At 37.3% G+C, this 19,699-nt stretch overlaps 1 protein-coding gene across 1 annotated transcript; it reads right to left on the bottom strand.

Moving 5' to 3' along the window:
* Nucleotides 1-12,826, bottom strand: plekhn1 (pleckstrin homology domain containing, family N member 1). Its single transcript, XM_083570760.1, has 16 exons — nt 12,579-12,826; nt 10,751-10,841; nt 10,498-10,659; nt 9,438-9,518; nt 8,463-8,553; nt 6,965-7,098; nt 6,135-6,287; nt 5,048-5,128; nt 4,887-4,962; nt 4,642-4,787; nt 4,399-4,554; nt 3,138-3,365; nt 2,412-2,576; nt 1,708-1,929; nt 1,515-1,575; nt 1-374 (listed from the first exon to the last, which is right to left on the bottom strand). Exons 1-16 carry the CDS (start codon nt 12,650-12,652, stop codon nt 190-192), a joined length of 2,106 nt encoding a protein of 701 aa, XP_083426886.1. The 5' UTR covers nt 12,653-12,826; the 3' UTR covers nt 1-189.
* Nucleotides 12,827-19,699: the final 6,873 nt, after the last annotated feature.

Genomic DNA, 19,699 nt, shown 5'->3' with positions numbered 1-19,699 from the left:
TGTGTGTCTGTTTGTGTAAGAGAGAGCGAGATAGAGAGAGAGCGAGATAGAAAGAGAGAGACAGAGAGAGAGAGAGAGAGAGAGAGAGAGAGAGAGAGAGAGAGAGAGAGCAAGAGCGAGAGTGCAGTAAGGCACAGATTAGTTAGCTATGTGCACAAGTCCAGGCGGGTGGAAGCCTATTGTTCTCTTTTATGACCATCTCGACTGTGTTTCCATAGCACCAAGGCCTCGAGCGCTGAAGTCAGGCTGCGTCCGGTGTGCTGAAATTCCAGGCAAGGTTTGAATCATCCCACTACTACAGTCAAACTCCCAAATGTTGTCATAGTCTATTTCCTGGTCATCCGGTTCCACTGGTTTAAGATAGGAGTGATCATCTGTGATGGGAAAAAATTTAGAGAATAGAAAGGTTAAAGACAGCTCTGTAAAACATGTGAACTATGTAAAAGTTGTTAGAGGTGTAGACTGCAATGCTTAAGCATGCATGACAAGTTACTTGGTCCCTTTAAAACCTGTACAAAGACAATCAATTCCTTCTTCCTTACTGAGGAATGAGCACTGTAATTTATTTCTTATTGCAGGTGTGGGAGTTAAATGTTCTGCAAAACAACTAAGAAAATGACACCAAAACCAACAAGATGGCCTGCATAGTTTGCATATAGGCAAGGTATCGATTCAAAAATATTCTAGATACGTTTAAGGCGTTTATCAGCTAGAAAACTAAAATACAGATGTTTTTCCATTAAAGTATTTCCAGTATACTGAACTGAAAGCAAAAAAAAAAAAATCTGAATAAGAGCTGATTAATTATGCATAGTTTAAAGTACACTTTCTTACATGAAACAGTGTGGCTGTTGTAGTGGCCAAATGTAGACATGCATTTATGTAAATTATTTAGATGAAACTGGCTCATCAGACCAGAGGATAGCTATAGACAATTAAGCCATGCTAGTTGCATAACCATTGCAAGCAGCAACAAATTGTATATAATTTAACCTTTTCTTTTTGAATTGTAGTTAAGCACCTCTGGTCCAAACCGTCAATTATAGCAATGTACATCTAATGAATAGCTCTTAATACAGTGTGCTCCAGCTGTGAGCTTTAAATCATTCTCACTAGTAATTCTGTCCTTGTGCCTCCTGCAGTGCTGTCATCTGTGCTTTACTACAAACATGCACAAACACAAACACACACACACACACAAACACACACACTTTCCCTGCCCTTTAAAATGCCCTGACATGTGCAAACTCACTCCTCATGTCCAGTCCTGTCCTGCCACTCAATATAAATCTCCAAGCTGTAAATATGAGCTATGAAATTTAATCCGCTTTACAGTGTTGCCTAGTGTGTACACAAACATTTTTCAAAATAACAAACAGCGAAACCATGTTTCTCTATTTTACGCTTTTTGTGGCCAGAGGCACACAACCCTGAATATCTAGATTTGACCGTGCATATAAAGGTATTGTGATTCTCTGAAAGCCATATAACTTTGACATGCCATGAATTTTTACCTGGGGAGAGAGTGTAGGGCAAGTCCCTGGCATGTATGGCAGCCAGGCTCGATGACTCTCTCTGCAAAACACAACGCATTCATTTCACACTACTGCATATGTCTGCTTCAGTATGTTATTTAATACCAGGGAAAGTGCTTTCTTGTGATTTTACTACATACAGTATATTACTGTATATTTCCTAGGGTTTTACCTGCATGACATGGTTGTGCTGTAGCGATTTGTTAGGGACAGGCAGCAGCTTCAGTCTAGTCACAGCCTGTGCACGCTGCTCCATAGCCCACTGTTTGCTGCTCCCATCATGCTCTTGGGGCTGGCTGCTCCTATTCCTGCGGCCTAGAGGAGGCGTGCATAAGCGGAAAGATGCCGGGAGGAGTGGAGGACAATGCTGTTCCATGGAAATCTGTGAGGAATGCTGTTTAACAGAAACAAAGTTTTGTTACTAACCGGAATTTCTTCAGCACTATAGCTAGCATCTTTTATGAAGAACTACAATATGTAGTTTTGACATATTCCGGTATCTGGACAGTTTCGAATTCTAGAAGGAATAGTTTCTTTATTTGCTTACTATGATTATAAGATTTTGTATGATGTGTGACTAGAGCTACTTTTTAGCCATTTAATTGTGCATGAAATACATTTTTAAATCACATTGGTCCGTCCTAAAGCACTGTTGCCATAGTTACACTAACATAGCCTAGCTAAAACGAGTAGTTTCCACAGGAGGTATTTAAGTCTCATTTCCTCAGACTCCTCCATTATGCATCTTCATCAATCAATTAGTAACAGGGACTGCAAGGTCTTCTTAGACTTAGGCTTGTCAAATCGCTGCAAGCTCTGGTCACAGTGAGCCCAGGTGTAAAGAGAGAAAGCAATGTGATATCTTGCCCCACTTACTTCTGGCACCTTTGCCAAGTCCTCCTCCAGAGGGTACATGCCAGGAGTGGTGGGATCGTCATACAGGGGCGAGAGAGGTTTGCGGTGACTCAGCAAATCCGAGTGGCGTTGTGGAATGGAGAGCTGGTACTTTAGGGAGCTTTGTGGAGTGCTCCAGCTGTTAGACTGTTCAAAAACAAACCGTATATCAGTACATCTCATGAACTCATGTACATAAATCCTTGTGCACATACAACTGTTATGCAATGAAATCAATGTTATAAGAAACCGATCAACAAAGAAATTGATGTGAAGAGTATAGGTTCTTTAAGGTTGTGAAGTTTCATTATTATTATTATTATTGTTGTTATTATTATTAATGATTGACTTAATACATTTTAGCTATTTATAGTGGGTAAAATGTAACATTTATTACACCTATTGTTTTGTAAAACCTGCATGAAGTACTTTCTTCGTATCAGATTATACATTGCCTTAACAGGCCTTTACTGAAAAGCCTACTGTTAAAGTGCTCACACTGAAGACTCCATAAATTTAAAATACACACCTCCTAATAGGAAACTTCGCTGTGTCAATACCTATCTGCTTTTCTTTATTAAATAACAAGTTTTTCATTCATGTGACCATTTAAGTACCTGTAGCCGTACATACCGCTTGACCAATCAGAATCAAGAACTCTACAGAGGTGTAGTAAAAGCAAGAGATGAAGCTGAAATTGAGGGTTACCTTAATAAGTGGGGCCTTCTGGACATGCTGTACGGTAGTGTTGTGGCGGACTGCACTGTACGGAGTGTTGTAAATGGGAGACATGGGCTCCTCGGGGGACAGGTAGGAAGTCTGCTGTGGGGAGGAGTAGCGCAAGGCAGGTCTGGTTTGAGAGGACATGCTGTTGCTCCTGCTGCCCAGTTTTACTGAATACTGCGTATCACCAGAGGTGGGTCTGCTGGAGATGTACTGTAAATGTGTACGAACAGGAAAACAAGCTGGTTAGTAATGCAAATTATGGAGAAGAAAACATAGGACTGTTGGATCTGTAACTTCAAAGAAAGCAAAAAAAACAGCTGTAAAAGAAGATACGATATACTGTATAATCAGTTGCCCTCAGAGGAGCTCGCTTTGGGCATTCTGCCCTGTCAGTTGTAAATTAATTAGACTCCTTGTTTCTGATTCGACTGCTGGGAGGAAGATAGAATATCCTGGCACTGGCATCATGCGATACCATGGCACAGCTTCAAAGCCGATCAACATTCAGGTCATCTGCTGAGATATGTTGTGCTGCGTGGGTGAATCCTACTGTGGAATGCTTCTAATAACAGAAAACATCTAAGAGCGCGCAAGGGAATTTTTTCAAGTTCAATTCCCCCCCACCAGCACCACGACTACAAGACCACATTCGATGATGACACGGGGTGAAGTGCTCTAGCAAAACGACTGTAGATCAATCTGGGGTTTGGGTTTTACATGGTAACAGAAGAAGCATGGGTTGGACTCTAAGTTAATAATTAATAGCACCAAGATCGCAGATATATTCCAATGCATGACTGAGTGCTGCTCCTCCTAAATAAACACTCAAAACGAAGTCAGGTCAGCTCACTTACAGTAAGTATGGTAAACTCCTTAACACTCCTTTTCCTAACTATAACAGTGCATGATTAAATGCATCTTATACTGTTTCGAAACTTGGATCGTTGCTGTCGTGTCCTGAGTCTGTGAACATGTTAATGTTGTTGCGTCTAGTTTTGCAGAACAACACTGAAGTAAGACCTTTGTTGTATGTTGTGTGCCCTTGATGATAAAAAAGCTTTTTTTGTTTGTTTTTGGACCATCTGTTCTAAAATTCCCAAAAATCCAGCAAGCACGCTTCTCAATAAAATCTCAAGTTGAATAAAGAGCTCAAGTGACAGCTTGACAACGGTTCGTTACAACAGTACTAATAATCAGCAGCAGCTGTATAAACACCATAATAAAAGCTGGGATGTTCGCTTACACAGAGCGGTTCGGTGTAACCTGGGGAGAGGGCATTGGCATCATTTCGGGGTAGCTGAAGCTCGCAAGATCTGCGTTTACTGTGCAGTTTCTGCAGTGCAACATCTTCAGTGCCTCCTCGATTACTGCCGCTCCATCTCGCATTAATCTCGGGAGCCTAGGGGGAAAAAAAGACAGTGTGAACTTCTAGCCTACATTGTTAAGAAAGTTGCTCAAACTGCTAACTTGTTAGAATTGGGTTTACCTCTCTCTGAGTCGGCGTGTAGATGATATCGTAGACGGGTGGAGGAGGGCTAAGGACAGGAACGTCTGCTGCTTTGAACTGATGGATCCAGTCGCGGAACTCGCTCATGTTTGGACACGAAACGACGATGGGGTTAATTAGTTTGCCTGCCCAAGACACCAAGAGCAATTAGCATTGGATAGGAGAGATTTTTTGCCGGATACAGTGTTAACCAATAAATGAAAATGCAATGATCATTAATCTACCTTCCATCATAAATGTGTTCGGCTTGATGTCTTGGCACGGGGTGGTAACTGTAAGCATGTTCAGAGGAAGTTTTCCCTAGAAAGCAAAAAGTACATATTGTGGCTTTAGCTTATTAAAACTCTTGGGGGAAAAAAGTAGAGCAACAGAATGCTTATTTTACCTTGTAGAACAAGCCATCGCTCTCCTCGGACAGTATAATAAGATTGCTAGGGTACATCACCAACAGTCTATCATATTGCTCCTATAGGAGAAAAATGTTGTGTTATGTTAAACATTATGCATATTATAGGTAGTTGAGATATGTAACACTATTTTGTTTTTGAAAGACAAATACAAGAATATAAGCACCCTATATTTAACAGATACAGTATTGTCTTTATATTAGCCTTTTCATGTTCGGTGTTTGCGCTGACATCGGCTGTCTTATGCCCTGAAAAGGGTGTGTCAGCCAAGCAGCTGTAGGGTGAGTCAAGTCCATGCAGGAGCAAAGCAACTGGTTCACACACCCAGCTTACATAAAGCAACACACGTCTACATGCTACCCTAAAAAAAAAGACAACCTGTCTGAATTTGCACCTTTCCTGTGGGAAAATGTATTTTAATGCACGACCTCTTATCACTCTGCAGGTCGGTCTGCAGTGAATGTAAATCTGCTGACAAGCAGCTAACAAATAAGAGACCAGACGTTTTAGAGCCTAGGGGTAATTTGATCTTGTTAAAGGGGTGACTAAGATCATATCATGTGCTGCCCCTGGTGAACCAGCCAGGTAGCAACCAGCAATGACGTATAGTTGATGTAATCTTTAGTTGCTCAATAAGGTAGTTCATAAAGGGGGGCTTCTTAATAGAACCTGTATTGTCTATGTATGTGCATTCCCTCCTATAAAATCTGTATACCTTTCACAGAGGATTTGGCACCACAGTGTCAAACAATGACAGTGGCAACTAGGATATTGCACTCTTATGAAATGATTATAGTCAATAAATACACATTCACACATGTAAAACAATGTACGAAAACCACGTGACTAACTTTTAAACTTAAGTAGTAGTAGCACTTGTAGTTGATGTCCTATTACGGATCATTGTAATACTGTATATGTAAAAAAAATATATATATATATAAACATGATACACATGCTTAGTAACAAAATATGTAACAGCTCTGTAACAGTGTTGGTAGTTGTGTTATAGCTGCATGTATAGTTTATGTGAAATTACAATTCTTTTGGAGAAATGTTATTTACCTGGCAAGGCAAATGCTGCAGCCTGACTTTAGTGACATAGCTAATTGGACCCAGACTTTCCCGCTGAGAACCCTCCCATTCATAGATAGGCTCTTTACTTATCGAATTCCTCAGCTCCTCTTTCCCTTTTGTTGACTGTTCTGTGTTCTGGACCTTAAGGAACATGAAAGAAATTGTGAAAATATGCATTACTGCTTTAGCTTATTAGAAATATTGGCACCAAACTATATTTTTACTTGTTCTTAGTACCATCAAATGGACAGGTTTTGTAAACCCTGGCATGTATATTCCCTACCATTAAAAAATAATCATATAAATAAAAACATCCAGATGACCACTGCATTAAAAGCTAAATAAAGATCACAACATGCACTTTCCTAAGTACAAAATGACTGGGAAGATGACAAGGAAATCTACATTTGTGATGCATTTATTTCTGGGAATGTAACAGTGTAACTGTAATTGCAAAGAACAGATCCAGAACAGATCAGAAAGAATTCCCACAAATTTCCAATGTGGTAAACATTTTAGAGACTGATTATTTTTTTTTTTTTAGGTCTTGTCATTGAGAACCTGTTTTGTTTATTCACCTGTTGTGACAGAGGTACATGTCAGCACTGGCAATAAAGTCATTCCTTTTCTATGATACTGTTACTGTGGTTAACCTTAATCCCAGGCACATTCCCAGCCACACCCCTGCTCAAACCTCATGAGAACACAATAACACTGATTTAAATTACTCAAACTTGGCTTTACTTCAAATTTTCTGCTGTTATGGTCATTTGTTTTCCTGGGCATAGGATTAACACAGAGTGCTGATAGCTCCATACCTTAACTCTGCTGTATATTTCTGGTGTAATCACAGTGCCGCCGTTGGCTTCTATGTTGTCTTTTAGCAGGCCGAACCAGTTGTCCATATCTTCCTGGTTTGAGCAGTAGACGATGATGGGGTTTAAGCTGACACCTAAAAGGGTCAGAAAATAAGTCAAGGGTTTGTTCAAAAGGACATGAAATGGAAAAGCACTCGACATTCCAACAACTGTTTTAATTACAGGTTGGTAAAAATGTACATAGGTTTTTATTATTCGGTGTATGTTCAATGTAATTACTGAGGGGAAAAAATGACACGGGTCATTTTATGACCACTATCTCTTTTAAACATGCCTCATGTTAAGTAAAGCAGACACACCTACAGCACACTTTCAAAGAATGTGCCAGACCTGGAATCTGACTCCGTTATCAGCTCCACATACCAGCACATATCAGTGTCGATATCAGTCTCCTAGACCAGCTCTGCTTTGTCATTTTCCAGTTATGCTCTAGCTTTAGTCAGGGGTGTGCTTTATGGGTTGCTTTTTGTTTTAAGCGGAATGAAAACTAACCTCGGTTTAAATATTCCCACACTGATGACAGGACAGTGAAAGTTAATACCATGTGAGGCTGATTGTAAATACTTTGTAGGCTGACCCCTGTTGACCCAAAACACAGAGCATCAGAAAAGGTCAAAACCTTTTAGTTATTGGTCTGTAAAATAAAAAATAAATTTTTTTTTAAAAAATGTAAAAAAGAATTTGGCGTATGAGTCATTTTAGGAGATTTTTTAAGAGAATATATAAACCATTTTTGTTACTTGTCTGCTGTATCATAGCAGGATGGTTAGTCATGTGGTCAAAAGGAAATATTTTTTTCTTTTAAGAGATATTTAAGCATGTCCAGTCTTTTATTTGACTCATATCCTGGGTATGCTCACTCACACTCTGATGTCCTGGCGTGACGTTTGTTTATAGACTCTCGAGCCTGTAAAAGGGCCTTTATCAAAAAATCATCTAACAACACTGGTGAACCACTTACGATAAAAAACAAGTGACACACAAAACAGGCAAACATTGGGCCGGAGGTACAGGAATGTGGAATAGTTGAGCTGTGATGTGAACGACGTGGGAGAGAAACAAGAGGAAGAGCACTTTTAGCACTAACAGCTGACAGAGCTTAGGTACACCTGTCGTATAAACAAGAGGAGCCTTGAAAGACAATTTCACCCTGTCCTGACTACCAGCAAATGGACGGTCCTCTTGTTAGTCTTAGGTCTATAAAGAGGGCAAGAAGGTCATAACACATATGAATCGCTGGAATGGAAAGTGGGAAGTAGTTGCGGATGTACATAGTGTGAGGCTGTGGCTTTATGGTCTCGAGCTTTGTGTTGAAAGGAAAAAACAGCTTTTGTTCATTTCCTAAAAGGAGTTAGAGTTTTTTTGTACTAAGCTCACACATCCACCAGTAGCACCATTTAAATAATCGAGGAACTCCCCTTTAACACACTGCACTCACCATTTATTTGGAAAGCAAAATCCTGTGGATCTCCAAAGCTGGACTTGTTCTGGACCTTGCATATTGTGAGCTCCTTTAATGGAAGAGTCCCCTATAATGAAATAAAGAAGAAATTATCAGCATGCATGTTTACAATGACTTTATGAATGCTGCTGAGTGCTGTTTTGGGAAAATAATCACCCCAGAAATGTGCCAATTTGTACACATTTTTATTTACTTATTTTTAAGAAACATATTGTCTTTTGTATCTCTCATATTTATTAATCTGGGACATCTGCAATACAAGTTAATTCATGTTATGCTTATGTAAGAGCCATAAAAATTCATTTCCTCCACAGCCCCCCTTTATCAACTGTCTTTAAGATAATAAGACAAAAAAACCTACAAAACAAAGGACTTCCATGTCCTTGAGTTGCTACAGATTTACCTCTGATGAAGAGATAGCTGTGTACCAACATGGACATTTTCCTCTGATTATAAAATAATAAAAAATAAAATAATCATCTTTTGTATAAATATGGATTTTTTATAATTTTTTTGAAGATTAATAAATACCTTATTGGCGAATGAAAACCATCCATTTATGTATTTAATCTGCTATATAAGTTCCTGTGTATGTTAATAAGTGCAGAAAATCTATAAACCTCGCTAAATAATCAACACCTTTTGGCTAAATAGGTTTAAGTATTTAGCAATGTTAGCATCACTTCTAAATATTTAGTACAGTGTTCTCCCTTCAGGGAAAGATATACATCAATTAGACCAGTGCTTGGTTATAAGACATGGTCATAAACACAGACATAATAAAAAGGAGTGATTAATATTACTCACAACATTACCTCAATTGAAGTTGAACTTTTTGCATGATTACATAATACAGTGCTTTTTAATGATAATCTAAGAATGGAATTATGGAAACATTTATAGAATATTCTAATGGTATTTATTTTTCTGTGGCAAAGAGGTTGTTCTGACCTGATAGGTGAGTCCAGTGGTGTTGTTGGAGACAAAATGAAGGTGTGTTTGGAACAGGTCTAGGTAGCAATCATGGGCATCCTATAAGAAATGACACGTAATCCTTCGGTTATTTACACAATTCAAAAAACAGCTCTGTAGCAATGTTTTTCAAAAAGGGTTTTTCCATATTTTGTAATAAAAATATGTGTATGGATACAGATTAAATGCTTATTCTCAAAACCTATTGCACCCTTAGGTGCTATGAGAGCAGCTCTTCTAAATCATTAAAAGAAACCTTATACATTGTACTGCTTGTTAGACATGACTCCGGATTACTGATTTGATTTGATTACTGATTGCTAAACAATGCGGTGTAAATTTTGCGTCAATGTAAATAATTATGCCTAAAGGGAGTGTTCTGCTGGTTACTGTATCATAAGCAAAGGTACATTTCAGAAGTCAATGTCGGTGATTTTATTTAGCCAAGTCATTTCCTTTCACCTGATAGGAACGATCATAAAATGATGGCTCACTATAAAAAACCACTAAAAAAACAACTGTAGTTTGTATCTCGTTATTTACTACTAATTGCAACATTTTCATATATGACCCCATCCTGGTTTGTTTTGTTCTTTGGACTTTCCTTCCTGCCTTCTTTTTTTTTTTTTTTTTTTTATACATCAAGCATATAGAAGTTGCTACACTTCAGTACTCTATCACTGGCCCGATCACAGCATCTGTGCCCGGAGGTAGATCCGGAACACTGACGTGTTTGAAAAATGTGCACGTTTAGACAGGTACAATGCCCTGCAATGAGCTCCATCAATTAATCTTCACTAATACGCAACACGACAGGCAACACAATTCACACAGCTGCAAGAGAGAGACATCCTGTACTCGCTGTTTGCCTGTTGCACCAGGATCATGACGGATGAATAAATGGGTGAACAATACTGCCACAACTACTGGAGCGCCATAATGAGCTTTTAACAGTGATGACTGTCATGCATGTTATAGTCCTGCTGAGGGGTTTATATGTGTAACAGTTTGCTGTGTGAAGTGAGGAGGTATGTTTTACCTGACAGTGCAGGAAGCGAAAGCGCACTTTGGAGCTGTGGATCAACCTGCCATAGTTCTTTACATTGATGCTGCTCTTCTTCCAGCCGCTGACCGGGTCATATGGAAATGGCGGATCCCATTTGATTTTCTCTATGGACTCAAGATCCTTAGGTGACATTTCCTGTAACACAAGCATTTCACAGTTCAACATGCATAAATATATAGAGCACTTGAAAGGGAAAAATTTAACACGAATGAGAGAAATGACTCACCTTTCTCGGGGTGACTGTGCAGAGAATGTTGATGATGCTGTTGGACTTCTCCTGCCCCTCCTGTGGATTCTTTTTTCGGAACAGCTTGCTGCTGCTCGGAAGACGAAAGACAACGTTTTAGTCATTAATTTGTTTGAGCCACTTATTTTGGTATAAAATGAAAAGGTCGCTAAGTTTGCTCCTAGTCACCCCAAATGTAATCCAATAACTCATAGCTGCATCAATTTGACTTTGTCTGAAGTCTGTCTGTTGGTCATTTCCACACAAAAGATTTTATATTTCCATTGTTGCAGCCTTTCTGGACCTCCTATAGCTTGTACTGGTGAACGTATTATGCATCCCACTCTTTACACCATTTACTCTGACCAAAACAATAGGGCTTATGTTTCCAGACAGAGCGCATAAATATAGAGAAAAAGGTTCATATGTCATCCTTTGTCACCCATGACCCCCATTTATAGCCATTAGTGTCAGTTGGCTATAATGTCGTCTTTCCTGCACACTCGTGAGAGAGGAAGTCAGTCTGAAGATTTCTTTCCGTCTATCTGCTCTGCTCCGTTTTTTGAATGTGATTAGCATAACAACAATAGGATCATTCATGCTTTGAGGGATTGGATGTACCACTGGTATTCCATGGTGAACAAGATCAGCATCCAAACAATTTATACTAGACAAGGTATTGGCCAAAAAAAACTGATATTGCAAATGCAAGCAAAACGCTGTGATGTAAAGCATAACATTAAGTTTGATTTCTCAAGTGTTGGTTTAAAAAGACTGGTTCCGCTGAAAATTGGACAATAACCAGGAACACTCTCATCTTTGTTCCTGATCAACTAATAGTTCACCTGCAGCAGTGTGGGTGAGTAAGCACATGAGAAATTAAGAGTAGCAGTGAAGAGCTGTTTAGATTTTAAAGTGTATAATCGGCTCATAGATCATTTCAGACTCTGAAAAACTTGATAAGCCAACCTGTCTCCAGTTCTAGTGTGACATGACCAGGCCTGCTACAGTGGGCACTGAACTGTGTGCAATAAAAAACACAATAGGTCTTTATGGCTTCTTACTTTTAGAGGGTGAACAATATAATGTATAACCTACACCTCTCAAAACAGCAAGACTAAATATATATATAATATATATATATAATGACATTACTGAATGATACAATTTAAAGAAACTGGATTTTAAGGTCTGAATAACAAACCGTTTAGAATTTTGAAAGAAAGTTACAAGTATATATGTTTTTACAACTCAGTCAAATACATGCAAATTTCATGAGATTAGTTTGAGATTGGTATGAGGTCGGTTTGAGCTGACACCACACCATGTACACAACAAAAACACAAAACACCCAGCTGGAAACCACAGAGTAACTATATCACAGCCTTAAACTCTATCAGCACCTATAAGATATCGATGAGGCCGCTTGCCTGTGAACTGTGATCCTTTAACCGAGCTCATGAGACTTACACTCACTGACATCAAGTAGAAGAGCTCTAATCACTAATCATGATAGAAATGCAGAGGCAAAAGCACCCTGCCGCTTTATATGGTGGATCTTATAATTTGTCATCACATAGAACATTAAACATCTTCAAGTCAATCATTAACTCAGTCACTGCTTATTATTCATCTTATTATTTCACAGTATTCAGTTATGGTAGTCAGAAATAGGAATTATATGAGAGTATATGGTATCATTGAGGAAGTGCACATTTATAATTACATTTAAAAAAATTGAAGGGTGGGATCACTTTTGGGAATATTGATCCACTTTTGAACTCACCCTATACCAACAGGTGGTCATCTCTAAAATAAAGCATATTACCTGTTCCGCCGAATGAAGCTCTTGCTGGAGAACCTGAAATTGTGCTGAGGGACGCATGACATGCTACTCCCCATGTTGACCAGTGTGTACGTTTTTCCCAGTAAATCAATCTTTTTCTTTTCTTGGATTGAGTGAAATTCCCTCCTGTGTAATCCAAGCTATGTGTAGCGAATGTGTGTTCACCAGAGAGGTGAAACTCTACTGAGAGCTTACATGCAGGGAGAGGAGTGTATAGAGTGTGAATAAGTGGGAGGGAACAGACTGAGGTGTGTGTAAAAGTGTATGTGAGTGGGAGGAGGAAGAGGAGGAGACACTGGAAGTGGGCAGTGTGGAGTAGTTCACACTTGCTTAGGATCTCTTCAGCAAATCATGTCTCAGAACAAGGACAGAAGTGTCCCTTTTCACACCTATTAGGGGCCAAATGGTGCTCATTTCAATGTTTTGAAGGCCATTATGATAGAATGTGAATGTCCGAACGGAGCCTGATGGTGTCAATCAAGATCCAGGCATGTCTGTACATGACTACAGAGTATACAATATATAGTGCTATTGGAAAGCAATATTTGTTATTATATATTCATATGTAAATATTATTGAAATATGAATATAATGTGTGTGTGTGTGTGTGTGTGTGTGTGTGTGTGTGTGTGTGTGTTTGTAACATATACACCATAAGCATATATGTTGAATATTGTGTATACGTTAAATATATATATATATATATATATATATATATATATATATATATATATATATATATATATATATATATATATATATATATATATATATATATATATAGCTATACACACACACACACACACGCATTTATATATATATATATATATATATATACACACACAATTAGGACCAGCATGTCAGTTTAAATTCCCCATAATCTATAATCGTGAACATTTCAGGAACCTGAGGCTGGTGGGTGCCACTGTTTAAGGAAGGTGTTGCTGTGAATTTGCTCAGCCTTATTTGCTTAAAAAGAAGTGCCGTTGGGTTTAAAGCCCTGTGTGTTTGCTCACAGGAGAGATATCATCTAAACAAATTAAAGGTGAAATTAGCCTGCATGCTGTCAGTAAGATGGAGTATTGTGCAATGAGATCCCTATGTGTTTGTGTTTCTGATGTCTATCTCTTTAACGTACTGACTTCATCACAAGCAGGTTCAAAACTCACTGAATACAATTTCTTTGATCAGTATCCTTGGGTACAAATGCACTTTCTCTGTAGTAAACCATGTAGGGGGAATCCGTGTTCAGAGTAAGATTTGTGTCTTACAGATATTTAATATTTACAAACATGTCAGGTACAAGACACATAAGTGATAGTATCCTACACAACAACTACACGTATGTTTAATGTAATTCACCTATAACTTAAAAAAATAAATAATAATCGGCACAGCATGTAAAAAACAGCATATAACGAAACCCACCCCACTGTGTACTCTGTATTTTGAATATACACTGTGTACCAATATATTAATATACTTAAAAATTCCATTTACTTTAAGATTAAATGTCCTAAATTCATCCTGTATGAAACCAAAATAGGAACCTGAACTTATTCACCCCTTATGAAATATTTTATGAATTTTATATATATATGTATGTATGTATGTATGTATGTATGTATATATATATATATATATATATATATATATATATATATATATATATATATATATATATATATATATATATATATATATATAGTTTTTATTATTATTATTATGTTTTGCTTATATAATTTTTTATATTTATACCTTTTTTTGTTTGTTTGGAATGCTTACTGTGTATTGCCCAGCGATGTCAATTTAAAACAAACTTTAGTAACCCAGTTAAAGCTAAATCATTCGTTAATTCTTTTAAAAAGGCCATTAGAGTGTTTTGATGTCTTCATGCTGTTAGCTACATATTCCTTGCACAACAATTACTTTTTTAATAGCAGAATGCCATGATTATCAGATTGTCAGTCAGATGTTTTCACAATATGTAGCTAACAGCATGAAGATATCAAAACACTTGTCTGAGACAGATAAACACGTTTTTAATGCATGTTTTCATGTTAAAAATGGCACCACAATCGTAAAATCATGAGATTAACATGGGTTTTTGGATTGTTCTGTTTAACAAATAGCTGAACTGATTGATTACTAAAGGAGGCACTTTTGGGCTCGTCTTGTTTGTAAAATCTTTTTCTCGTTACAAACCTCAAGCCTCAAATCTACTGTAAGTGAATGTACACAGTTGTTTTGTGGGTGGCAAGTGATCAAAACCAGCCAAACAAGGATACGCCAGTGTTCATTCAAGTCATAGAAAAAACATAAAAAAGAAAGAAAACAAGACAATGAATGTCACAGACCTGGAGAAACAATTGTTTAGACTATTTGTGTGTGTGTGTGTGTGTGTGTGTGTGTGTGTGTGTGTGTGTGTGTGTGTGTGTGTGTGTGTGTGTGTGTGTGTGTGTGTGTGTGTGTGTGTGTGTGATTGCAAACTTTTTACATTCTAAGGCATAATGAGATTAATTAGACTTGTAATCGCTGACACACATCCATGTGGATAATAAGGAGATGTTTTTCTGTGTCATAGTATAGAGCTGTAATGGAAAATTGGCTCGCAGACACTCACCTGTGATAGCACACACACTTCAGACAGAGAGGTGAGTCATCCGCTTTGACACAGAAATGTAAAAGAATCGGGAGCGATTCATGAAGACAGGCCTGACACCAGCTGGGAAATTTTCCACATGGAGTTTCTGGATGATACTGGGAAGCAGCAGAGTTTCGACTTACTCCACAATGGAGTTCACCCAAGATATTTTGTTATGTCATTAGAGTCGGACTGACATCAGCAAAACAAGGAAATAACGTTTTACAAGCTTTGAAACAGGAAACACTGATTAGTAACAAAAGAAACTGCTTTCAAAGCAATTAAGTATCTAAAAATCAATATATAATGACTTTTCTCTCTTTTTTCTTCAAAAAAGTGACCTTTTTAGAAGTGTTATAACAAGATTGTAAGGCCAGTGATAAGTCTAGTAGAGGTGCTAAGTTAGAATATTGTTTACAGTGTGTAGTGGTGTGTAAACAACTCACACGTCCTGTCGTGTGCAAATGTATTTAATTATGGAGCTTTTAGACGTTTATTAACTGACTTAATCATCATTGAAAGAAGTCTGTTTCTCAGTCGAAGTTTAGTCAGACCTATGATTTATTCTCAGTGTCTTTTCATTGGGGACAATTTATTAAACAAAGATCAGTTAAAGTAGTCCCTCAGACTATTAGAGTAACAAGAATAGTCTGCACATTCAGGTGGAAATATTGTATTACTATTTTCCTTTAGTATATTTAAATCGGGGGTATACTGAAGCAGGATTGTGTTTATTAGCCAATTACACTAGTCTACACAAAGCATTTGTTGTTTTCTTGTTGTGCTTATACACATAACACAATTATAATAAGATGTCTGCAGTGTTAACTTTTCATAATGCATTCTAAAAACTGCTACAAAGGGTAATGTATTGTCTTGTTGAAAATGCATTATAAATATTTTATTATAAACTATGCTTGTATTTATAGGCCACTTTACTTGTGGGCTTTATAGAAAGTGTTAATTTCCTGAATTCGATTTTTTTTGTTTTGTTTTTTGTTTGCTTTTGCTTTCCATTTGCAGAGAGTTTCAGTTTAGGCATTTTTTTTTTTTTTATTTGCGAATCACCAACCACAGACACACACAGGTACCCACACACACATACACACACACACACATACACACACAAACACACACAAACACACACAATCACAGTCTTGACAGTAGTCTCGTGTGGTATTCCCCTCAGTGTTATTCCAGACCCAGTGGGGGTAAGCAGGGTGCTAACTTCACACCTTTGCCTATTTTAGTGGCACACATGGGACAGAACTCTTGCATCAGGTGTGCGAGAAAGAACCTTTGGCGTCAAAGTTCTCACGCCACCACAAAAACACAGACATTGTGTATGCCTTATAGGGGCTTTGTTTGAAATGAAACTCAAACAGCTGTTGTCAGTGATTAATTCAATTTCGTTAGTTCTAGAAGTTGATTTAATCAGACAAAAATGGTCACTTACAATCAAATAAGGATATACCAAGCTTCTTGTATTACATCAAAGTGTAAAGGAAAAAGCATACATGCTCTTGATATGAAGGTCATTTTGTGTTTATTCTTTAAGACGTTGCGTCAGATGTAATACGGGATGAAACTGTTTTCCCTTTTCCAAAAAAACGTTTCCTTCTTCTAGTGAAATGCTTCGTCATAATTAGCGCCTGTTCCACAGAAATGTGGCATGTGTTATAACATGAAAACATTTTTTGAATAATGATTATTAAGTATGAGTAGGGTTTAATGTGAAAACAAGCACATTGAAACTAAACCTGTTTCAGAACACGCACACGCTGTTTAAACTAGCATTTCTTTTCTAGCATGTGAGTTGTAGAAACGCTCTCCTTTTAGTCTTTCCACTGTCATTAATGTAGATACACTATATGGACAAAAGTTTTTGGACACCTCACTTTTCTAGCCATATGTGGTTCCTCCCCTTAATGTTACCGCAAATTTGGAGAAACACAATTGTATAGGATGTTTTTGGATGCGGTATCATTAAATTGTCCCTTTACCTGAACTAGGAGACCCAAACCTGTTCCAACATGACAATGACCCTGTACACAAAGCAAGCTCCATGAAGATATGATTTACATGGGATTGAGTGGAAGATCTTGAGTGGCCTGCTTTAATGCTCCAACCTTAATTCTATTAAACACTTTTGGGATGAACTGGAGCACTGACTGCACCCCAGGCCTCCTCACACTACATTATTACATCACATTAAAAATGCCCGCTTAGTAGCATAAATCTCAACAAGCTCACGCCTTAATCTAGCAGAACATCTTCCCAAAAGAGTGAAAGTTATTATTAGAGTGAAAAAGAACTATATGAAATAGGATGTTAAAAAAAAAAAGGACATGAATATTATGGTCAGGTGTCTATTTTTGATTATGATACAATACAAGTGATACATATTACACAAAGAAAACTAACAGACATTTGGTTGTGTTTTTATTTGCACTTTGCGTACCAGCATTGGCTGTTAACAAATCTAGAAGAAGGAAATTGATGTTAAACATTGTGTAAAACATTAGGTTTGCTATTTGGTATGAGTATATATTAGATATATTATAGTAAATTATAGCAACTAATAATAAAAAAATTTCTGTACATTTCTCCTTAAGAGTGTAACACAACACTATCTGTATCCAGAATTAAACCCAGTTTTGGCCTGGACTGAACTGAAAATAAATTAAAATAAATCCACACAATAAATATGCCTGAATACTACAATGTCAGGCCAGAACATGTTTATGAGTCTCATAGCTCAGTTGAAGGGAATATTTATTGCTACCGCATCCAAAGACATCCTACACAAATTGTGTGCTTCCAACTTTATAAAAAAAATAAAAATAAAAAATAATAATAATTTCTGATTAATTAATTAACTAATTTATTTCAAATACACTGTATTTGAAATAAAGATGACTGCAATAATATATTTAAAACACAAGTCACACATTTTGGTTTCTCTCTTGATTCTATCTCACTACCAAATTATGGCGCCTTATATTTGATTAAGTCCTCTTTAGCAAAGTGAAGTACAACCCCAATTCCAAAAAAGTAATATTAATAAAAACATGATGCAATGATCTGCAAATCTCAGAAATTAATGTTCTATCCACAGAAAAAACACACACAAAAAAACATCAAATAAGAAAGAACACCATTGTAAGAAAGAAATAAGGTCATTTTGACAGGTTTTAGAAATGTTTACCACTGTATAGCATCACGTCTTCTGTACATATACATCTGGGACCTGAGAAGACCAGTAGTGAAGTTTTGGAAAAGCAATGTTGTCCTACATGTGTCTGATACAGGATTCTAGCTGCTCAATAGTTCCAGGTTTCCTTTGTTGTATTTTTCATTTTAGAAAAATATTTTCAAATGGTGAAAGGTCTAGACTGCAGGCAGGCCAGTTCAGCTTCCAGACTCTTCTACTATGAAGTCATGCTATTGTAATAGATGCAGTATGCAGTTGGCATTGTGTAGTAAATATGCAAGGCCTTCCATGAAATAAAACTTTTTCTGTATGGAAGCATTTGTTGCTCTAAACGCTGTATATGCTGTTAAGCACTATTGGAGCCTTTCCAAATGTGCAAGCTGCCCATTCCAGAGGCATTAATGTATTCGCATACCATTTGATATAAGGCTTTTTGAACTGAGTGCTGATAACAAGCCAGATGATCCCGCTCCTCTTTAGTCTGGAGGATGTGGCGTCCAGGGTTTCCCAAAAGAATTTTTAATTGATTTGTCTGACACAAATCAGCGTTCTTACTTTGCATTAGTACATGTTTAAATGGTCATTGGCCCAGAGAGGATGGTGGTGTTTCTGGATAATATTCATGCATGCCTTCTTCTTAGCATGATTGAGATTTAAAAGGCATTTGTGGATGACACTGCAAACTGTGTTCACATACGATGTTTGCCGAGGTGTTAATGAGCCCATGGAGTGATTTCCATTACAGAATCATGACTGTTTTCAATGCAGTGCTGCCTGAGGGCACAAATATCAAGGTCATCCAAAAGTGAGCTTCTCCCTTTTCCCTTGTGTACAGAGATTTCTCTGATGATATTATGCACTGTAAATGATTAGGTATTCAACTGTTTAGCAGTTTTAAGTTGAGGAACATTCTTCTGAAGTTGTTCCAAAATTTGTAGACAAAGATTTTTTCTAAGGGGCTCTGCCTCACTAAGATACAATATTAATTGCCCAATTAATTTATTTAATTGCCCAATCAACTATTAATTGCCCAATTAATTGCCCCAGTCTTACTGACTTTTTGTCAATTAACCTAACTAGTTGCAAAATGTTTCTCCAACTGTTTTATTTTAATAGAACTTACTTTTTGCTGCCATCAAATTTAAAATGACCTTATTTATTCCTTAAAATGGTACATTTCCTACATTTAAACATTTTATATGTTTTCTATATTCTATTGTGAATAAAAAAATATGGGCTTATGGG

Source organism: Silurus aristotelis (assembly GCF_946808225.1).
Source record: "Silurus aristotelis genome assembly, chromosome: 19".
In the NCBI taxonomy this organism is placed as follows: Eukaryota; Metazoa; Chordata; class Actinopteri; order Siluriformes; family Siluridae; genus Silurus; species Silurus aristotelis.
The sequence above is the reverse complement of the archived record's forward strand: the minus strand, read 5'-3'. Positions and strand labels throughout refer to the sequence as shown.